Raw genomic sequence first — 9,221 nt, forward strand, 5'->3', positions numbered from 1 at the left:
GATGCAGGGTTTTCTATGTGGAGGCCAAAAGATAAGATTGGGGTCTAACAACATACCCAAGTATTAGAAAGAGTGGTGGGAATACAGTTTTTTAGTAAATAGTTCCATATAAAATATAATGCCTTGATTAGTGGACTGGTTTGATTTATACGGTCACTTTTCATGCACTGTCTCACAGCATGCATCATTTATTATGTGTCTGGCAAAAAAAATAAAGAAAAAATACAGATGTGTCTTTAAAAAAAATAAAAAATCCTCTGTGGATGCATGCCATTGCCATACATGCAGAGTTAGCATATACAATTTATGGAAGATAATAATAGCATGTAAGCAACACAAAGCATGTGATTGATGCCAGACTGCTTGGAAAGTCCAACTTTCCACACAGGCAGTGCATTGGACAGCTATAACGGGGCCCTTTAATCCAAGTGACGTAATGCGGAAGTGAGCTGGCTGGCACGCACGTGGTTCGCATCCCCGGTCTGTGAATTGCTGCCTTCAGGCCCGGGAGGTGAACTCCTCATCGCTTCTGCTTGTGGAGTTTCCTTTGCAGTGCTACTGGTTCGTATTCACATTATGCTGCCCGTTTATATGTCTTCATATGGGGTGTCACTGTTATCTAGCAATGGGTAGGCCAAGAGACATGAGGGTGACTAGGACTAGATGGTCGCCGTGGGCTTAAAATCGAACTTGTTTTATAAGCACATGAGTTCAGGTTGAATGCGGGTTGTGCTTTAAGCCCTGTGACTGTCAGCATCACAAGATGAATCGGCCACAGCTACAGTGCTCATGGTAGTTTATCTCCGTGCTGACAGATATCATTATAAGAACACAATTTCCTAATCTCTGTGTGGCATTTCTGATTTTCGGTAACTATTTTACTAAGTGATTTTAAATGGTTTCAAAATAATCTTTTGTTTCAAAGTGATATATTTTATTAACTGTCTTAAATTACCCCAGGCATTACCCCATTACACCTGACAATTGCAGTGATTTAAAGTGGTTATGGTGCAGAATTTCAATTTGAAGCTGTCCATATACCCATTTTAACCCCTTATCTGCCAAAGGGGTAACTCCCTTTCGACAATGTGTTAGGGTGCAAAGTTCAGGGTTGGCTAATGTCAATTTTATGTGCAAATTTTGATGCTCAGAATCAAATTCACAGAGAGCGGTCTGATGACGATCTTGGCCAATCAATGTGTGACAGGATGGGCATTTGGTTTCTGCAGAAGCCAGATGTTGTAAACACTGCTTCAGAGAACCCTCTGTTCCTGGCAGGATCAATGGCCACAGTTACGTTAGAGGTCAAGTATTAACATCTTACCACCGTTAGAACATGTCATTATGCCCTGAATGGCATGGACTTTAATGATGTTGGGGCATAATGACACGTCCTAACATCTGTGCCCCTGCAGCCCATGCTCGAACCATAGTTGCCTTGCCAGACCCAATCTGGGGGACGACAGCCAATTTTTGTGATCTCAGTGACCTGAAATTAAAAGTTAGCAAATTGATGTAAATTAAGTGTGGGTGCATTTAATATGAAAGAGGTAAATTGCGGTTGAGCAGATAAGTAGCTCAAATTCTAGGTTTTGTTTTGTTACAGAACTTGGATAGTTGCCTCTGTCCTTAAGGGGTTAATATACACACAAAAAAAATGCTAGTACAGGAAAATAGACTAAATACCAATAGGAAAAATGGGGCAACACTCATTGGAATACAGGGTTGTGCACAAAGTGCAACACCATAGATTTATTAAAGGACATGGAAATAACAAAAATCTTTTGGATGTAACCACTTTAAGTGCAAATGGCCATAACAGTATAGAGCACACAAACCAAATATGTGATGCTACTAACCGTGCCGCCTCCCCTAAAGTGAAAATGTGACTTGGGAGTACCAGGATTCTCTTGGTGACATCATACCGATTTGCACGTAATTCGATAGCCTGTGACCTCATCAGTAACACAGACAAATACATAATGAACAGTGTATGCAAGAAAACTTGTTTTAAGTACCAAGTAAGTCCAGGACAGTACTTAGAGTGGGCACAAATTTGTATAAATAAACCAGATTGAAAAAACAGAATAACATGTTGCCAGACCACTATCTAAGATCCTTCTGAGGTTCTGGATAAGACACTGTAGTATACCTAGAAAGTTATAAGAGACTCAAATGTTAAATAAAGCAGTTGCTATGCAACAAGCCAGTCATACTAAAGCAGCCAAAGTGCATAGACCGCTTTAGAGAGCAATCCTTCCTTGCAACACACCACCTTGTGGATGTAAATAATATAACTGTATACAATATATACAAAAATATGCCAGCTTGCACATAGATATAGGTATGACAACCAATATATCAACCTAGAGTGCTAGAAATGCTTAAATGAGAGGAAACTGAATAAGACAGTAGTTTGGCAATACACGGAAAGTGGGGGAAAAATAATGTAAGAGAGAAAACTGGTGTAAAACAGTTTGCTCCATTACCAGTGAACGGCACAGGGATACTCTTAACATCATAAACACTACGGTGGGCTGTAGTGTTTTGATGGTTGGAGTAACCCTTTAAGCTTCTTCTAATCATTTTTAAAATTCCATTAAGTACAAACCTGTATCTTAATTATACGGATTGTGAGGAATTACATTCATAATTTGTTCCTTGTTCTATTTTCATGCTATATAACTCATGTCAACTTATATGTTCAATGTTGTGTAACCTTGCTGTAAGTATATTAAATAGTTACATTCATCCTTGCATTCATATATATATGTTTTTTTTAATCTTTCAGATAAACATTTAGAAAAATGGAGTACATGAAAGAACCAGCAACCAGCAGCCAAGGGAACATGTAAGAATCTACATTAATTTAGTGAATGTATTTGCACTCACAATTCCTATGAATAGTTCCATGCATAGTATTCTGGGATTGTGTGTTATGACTTTTGAAGTACAGTTAGGTCCGTAAATAATTGGACACTGATACAAGTTTTATTATTTTTATACTGGTGAGCTTTGCAACACAAAAAGGCCTGGATGGATGTCCATGGACGACAACAGTGGTGGATGATCGTAGGAGTACAAAGTGCAAACCATTCATAAGCCTCAAGAATAGAAAGGCCAGATTAGACTTTGTCAAAATAAATCTAAAAAAAGCCAGCCCAGTTGTAGAACGGCATTCTTTGGACAGATGAAACAAAGATCAACCTGTACCAGAATGATGGGAAGTAAAAAGTATGGAGAAGGTTTGGAACGGCTCATGATCCAAAGCATACCACATCATCTGTAAAACACTGTGGAGGCAATGTGAAGGCATGGGCATGCACGACTTCCAATGGCACTGGGCCACGAGTGTTTATTGATATGACAGGCGTCATAAGCAGCAGAATTAATTCTGAAGTGTATAGAGATATATTGTCTGCTCAGATTTAGCCAAATTCAGCGAAGTTGAATGGACAGAACTTCACTTTAGACAGACAATGACCCAAAACATCCTGCAAAATTAACCCAGGATTTTTTTTTAAGGCAAATAAGTGGAATATTCATCAATGGCCGAGTAACTCACCTCCTCTCAACCTGATCAAGCATGCATTTCACTTGCTGAAGACAAAACATAAGGCAGAAAGACACACGCAAAAACAACTGAAGAGAGCTGCAGTAAAGGCCTTGCAAAGCATCATAAAGGAGGAAACCCATTGTTTGATGTCCATGCATTCCAGACTTCAAGTAGTCATTGCCTGCAAAGTCGAGAAATCAATTATAAAAATTAACATTTTATTTAGGATTGTGTTAATTTGTCCAGTTACATTTGAGGCCCTGAAATAAGGGGACTGTGTATGAAAATGGTTGCAATTCCTAAACGTTTCATACAATCTCTTTATTTCATTGTGGTGGCGTAGAGAGTCAAAATCATGAAACCTTTGTCAGTGTCCAAATATTTCTAGACCTAACTGTATATAGATTTGCATGTGTCTCCACTGTACCAGCATAGCTGTAGATTATTCATTTGCTACGCCTTTTGTCATTGAAATCTAAAATTAAATCTTATAGCGGTATTAAAAAAGTTAGAATTCTAGGCTAATTCAAAGTGAATTTCAAATTTAAGGCCAGAGTAGCTGAACTGAAAGCATAGCTGACTTAGAGAACGTTTCCAGTTTGCCTATTTTGACCTTGCATTTGAAATTCTCTTTGAATTCTCATTTAGTGGCCGACCCTGTTTTAAGTGAAAAATATTTTGGCTCATGTATAGAATAAATTGTATTATTATAAAATGGCAGGAACGTTGGCACCCTCCACTGAACATGGCTCAAACTATAAATAAATAGTACAAAGCAGGTGAACAGTGCAACTATCAGGGGATTGAGCAATAGGTATTTTGCGAGACAAGTGCTGGCCAGTTGTCTCATACTTAATCATTGCACTGCAAAGAGTTTTTTTTCCATGTTTATTTTTTATTTAATTGTTTTATTTGGCTTTATTTATTTTTGCAAGTATCTAGTGCTGCCAGTGGGCACGAAGGTTTTTTATAACTTCACTAAATAGCAAATTAATTTCTTGGATTTACCTGCCTCTGGGCGTTTGATTTCTGGTAAAAATGTGAATGCTTTATTTTATAAAGGGCTCACATGCAAAAACGAGTGATTTTAAATTGAATGTTATTGGCCTATCGGTGTTCATTCAGTTGGACTGACTAAAGATTTACTAGATTTGTCTTTAGTAAATATGAGAATTGAAAATCAGATCGTTTCATGAATTTTGTCCATCTCTAAAATTTGGTATTTTGTAAAAAACAAACAAACAAACAAACAAAAAAAAAAACTCTTTTAAAAATAGATTTATTTATTGAACATGACATTGACCTACTTGTATTTCTAATGTTTTGTCATTTTAACAAATAATGTGAATATCAATTATTGATATATTCTTGGAATTCTGCTGTCTAGTTTTAGCTGTAAAGCTCAGTATGTGTATTTTTTGAAGTTTTGAGAATTTTGTAGTGGTCTGTCATCCTGTTGTTTTGTTATTTTAATGTTGCTAACATGTTTACTTTTCTTTTATGTAGTCTCTGCTGCCAGTGTGGGATTCCAATTCCCCCAAATCCTGCAAATATGTGTGTTGCATGTTTGCGAACACAAATTGACATCAGTGAGGGAATTCCAAAGCAGGTATCAGTCCATTTCTGCAAACAGTGTGAACGGTAAGGATCTTAACAAATTGTAATTTTGCTAGTAACTTCTTGAGAGGCACCATCGACCACTGTATCTATCTAATTTAAATAGTTATGGTGCTTGAGTTCACTGGTGTAGTCTCATTATTCAGTTTCAAACAGGTTTTTAAGCCGTTTGACACTGAGGGTCTCTGTGCAGTCCAGCTCATCTCTGCTTCTAGGTCTAATGTTCCTGCATTGGCCAGAGCATCGATGGGTGGTGTAATAATTATTTTTATTAAAAATCTTTGGTATTGCCCTATAGAGTCTAGTAGAATGTGCCAATAAGTCTTGCTAGGTTCACTTCATTAATGTTTTGATTAACATAATTTCTTCCTTCTTTCCTTTTCCCCCTTCTTTCTCCTCCCTCTCCCCCTTCCTATAAATACAAACTGTATTAAAATGACAACACTGAACACAAATACACACATACATTTTTTTTTCCTTTAGGTTTCAAATCTGTATTTTAATCTTGAAACCTTATTATTGGGCTTGTTAATATATGCTAACATAGGATTTAAATAGGTCATCAGGTTGCGTTTCACTTGTCTACTTAAATGGGCTTTCTATCTTCATCTATAATTAGTTTCATAAAGGTGTTCTGCAGCCTGGAGTTGAATAATTTCGATAGTTAAAATCTGCCATAAAAACTGGTTTTGCTCTAAGTCTTCATACAAACCACAAATCTCTACATGTTTTTTTCATGAACTTGAGAAAAGCATTCTAAAATAAAGCAAACATTCTTTTAACCATGGTTCTTCTAATTAAGAACTGTTTGTGTATAGATTTCCATGGGTGTTGGATGTTGAATGCTGTAATGTTGTATACGGTTTTTGTTTAAACCTTTCAAAGCAGAGAAACACAACTTTGTGTTAAAATAACACAAAGTGTATTTTTTGTAATATACAAATACAGCAATAAAGAACTATTACTGTTTACACTATAATAAATCCATATTGTAATATTAATCATGCAGTTTCAGAAATATTTTAAGAATGACTTATCTCAGGGCTGCCCAAAAGGTAGATCCCTAGATGTTGTAGAACTACATCTCCCATGGTGCTTTGCATGTCTTTGGAATGCCTTTAGAATGACAAAGCATCATGTAAGCTGTAGTTCTACAACATCTGGGGATCAACCTTTTGGGCACCCTTGATCTATCCAATATAGGAAATGCATGTATTAAATGGAGTAATCAAGAATTGCACATTCCAGAGCAAAAATTGTCAAGGGGGGATAACATTATCCTTGTATTTCAGACCAGCTATTTGTTCTATGCAGTTCCCTGATTTCTCAACAATTTGTGGTTTAATGTATAACAATAATCCTTTTATTTTAGATATCTGCAGCCACCTGGGACATGGATACAGTGTGCTTTGGAGTCTAGAGAACTGCTTACTTTGTGCCTTAAAAAAATAAAGGCTTCATTGAGCAAGGTATGTCTTTAAGTTCTAATTCTTATGTTAAAATGGACCATCCAAGACACCTTTTAAGTGTCAATCCTTAGGATTATACTTCCTAATGAAATTGGATTCTTTTTTTATTACAACTATTACTGTAATTTGCATCTAAAATATCAACTTATGTGCCAGACCTATTTTTTGATAGGGTTTTGGCTACCCTCTTCCAAACCACGTTTGCCCCCACTCACACACAGCCTTAAAGCATGCTCTCTTTAACTTTAAAGATGTTTTTTTTTGCATGTATATAAAGAGTGCATGCATATGCTACATGTGAACCTTTGTTATTCTGGCCTTGAACTGATAAACTGACGTCGAAGTTTACATAACAATGTTACAGCTGTTGTATGTAAATATATTGGTACCGCACCACACACATTTGTGTAACTATAAATGAACCTGAGGTTGTATGTTAATTAAATGTTTCCTTGTCTTGTTTCAAATTGGACAATATGTAGATTTACTTGTGTTTATGGCCGTTTTCTTGGTTATGCTAGGGATTGAATTTACCATCATTTTCTCAACAGTTACCTACATATTTGCAGACATCATTTAGCTTGCCATTATTTTACTTCTTGTTTATAATGACCAGTACATGTGTACATTTCCTGATGTAGAACTACAGAATCTGACCTTAACATCCATGCCTCTTCCCCTTTAAGTGGTTACACAACTGACAATATATGGAACGTAAGGACACATTATTACAATGCTATGCCAGCATTTAATGTTAGATTTTTTTAATTTTATTATTTAGTTTTTTACATATTTCTTTCTTCCATGTAATAGACAGTGCAGTATATCTATGATCTCATAGTTCATTTACGCCTCTTCTTTGCATCATGATCTTTTGAGTCACCACATATGTATGTATTGCCGCTCTGAACAGAAACTGAAAAAATATACAACAAATATCTACTGGCTGTGGGAACAGCATAATCTGTGAGCTAACTTTATTTTTTTTTTATTGACAAGGAGTGGATTTATTGTAACTGGCCAATCTAGACACTGCCTTAACCACCTAGTACCTTGTTTAGGTTTTTTTGTTTTGCATTTTTTCCAGCTTTATATGGGTTAGAAAGACCTGGACTGTAATTTTAGATGCTTTATTCTACATATTCACCATTTTAAATTAAAATTTAATTACTTGTGTGTTTTTCCATAGGTGCGCCTTATTGATGCAGGTTTTGTCTGGACCGAGCCACATTCAAAGAGACTGAAAGTGAAGCTTACGATTCAGAAGGAGGTAATAGATTTAGTATTATCCATTCTGTGTTCTAGCACTCTAAGTCCTGTATATGTTGTGTTGTACGAGATGCTAAAAAGTTTAGTTTTTCTGAAGCACACTCTGTTAATTTCACGGTAATTGCAGGAAAGCTGTATGTGTTGGTTCTGCAGCTGCTGTTCTGAAGCCTATAAGTGCTACAGAAATGCTCGGTATTGAGATTTGATTACCCACTATTGCGTCTCTGGCAGGTGTTGAACGGAGCCATTCTCCAGCAGGTCTTCATTGTCGATTTCACAATGCTGTCCCAGATGTGTGATGATTGCCACAGAGTAGAAGCAAAAGATTTCTGGAAAGCGGTGGTCCAGGTTCGTCAGAAGGTAAGAACCTATTACTTAAATTTCTTTATTGAGCTTGCGATCTTGGAATGATAATGCTGATGAGTTTTAGATGATTTGTTCTGTGATAATCGTTGGTAATTATTGAATTAGAAAAGCTATGCCTATTGTCTCGCATAACAAGAAAGTGGTCTCTCTCTTGTATTTCTGTTGTGATGACCTGTTCTTTATCACATGGACCTGGCTGTAAAAAGATTTGTCTTCTGCACAGCTGGTGCCGATTCACAAGCTATTTGTAGCAGCTCTGTTAGAATAGAAGTTCACCTCATCTCTGTTTAAGTCATGGCTACTGGTTTTAGATGTATGCTAGCATATTTCAAGGTGATGAAACTTATGGGAGAAACTAATCTGATAGAAGTGATGCTTGTATCTTTCTTTATAGTGCTACACAGAGCAGCAAAACAGTTTCACAGAATTCTGTAAATTGCTGTCGAAAAATACCTCTATAAAATGGTTTCAAACGACCCCGAAGTTCTTTTTCCAAAAAAATACGTTATTTAAGTATTGCTTATCTGCTGCTGGGACTTACACCAGTTTTTTGAATTACAAGTAGTAGACATTCTCGCCGGACTCCTGGTGGATCATTCATTTTGACAGATTGGTCTTGTGAGGTTGTTCTTGTAGCTGTGAGATTGTATGTGGGGATTGCATTGTAAACCTTTTCTATCTTCATTCACAATTAGGTTCAGCACAAGAAAACATTCTTCTATTTAGAACAGATTATTTTAAAACACAGGTTGCATCAGAACACGCTACGAGTCAAAGAAATACATGGTAAGGGTTATTTTCCTTATTACATATTTTTGGCTACCTGCGACCATTTCTAGTAAAGTTTATATTTTCTTTCTGTTGTAAAAAGCTGTTTGCCTAACCTTTTAACAAGTCTGACATATTGGTGCTAAACATAGGTATTCAAGGTATAGAAATCAGCA

The 9,221-nt window shown here is 36.4% G+C and overlaps 1 protein-coding gene across 1 annotated transcript in view; it reads left to right on the top strand.

Annotated features, from left to right (window-relative positions):
- The first annotated feature begins 441 nt into the window (after positions 1-441).
- The window catches only part of NMD3 (NMD3 ribosome export adaptor), a 29,946-nt gene continuing 21,166 nt past the window's right edge, over positions 442-9,221 (top strand). The window contains exons 1-7 of the mRNA XM_063442604.1: positions 442-561; positions 2,792-2,851; positions 5,063-5,197; positions 6,546-6,642; positions 7,832-7,912; positions 8,143-8,271; positions 8,973-9,063. Of these exons, the coding sequence (XP_063298674.1) occupies positions 2,808-2,851; positions 5,063-5,197; positions 6,546-6,642; positions 7,832-7,912; positions 8,143-8,271; positions 8,973-9,063 (577 nt within the window). The 5' untranslated portion in view covers positions 442-561; positions 2,792-2,807. The remainder of the gene's footprint in view (positions 562-2,791; positions 2,852-5,062; positions 5,198-6,545; positions 6,643-7,831; positions 7,913-8,142; positions 8,272-8,972; positions 9,064-9,221) is intronic.

This window comes from Pelobates fuscus, chromosome 2, assembly GCF_036172605.1.
Source record: "Pelobates fuscus isolate aPelFus1 chromosome 2, aPelFus1.pri, whole genome shotgun sequence".
In the NCBI taxonomy this organism is placed as follows: Eukaryota; Metazoa; Chordata; class Amphibia; order Anura; family Pelobatidae; genus Pelobates; species Pelobates fuscus.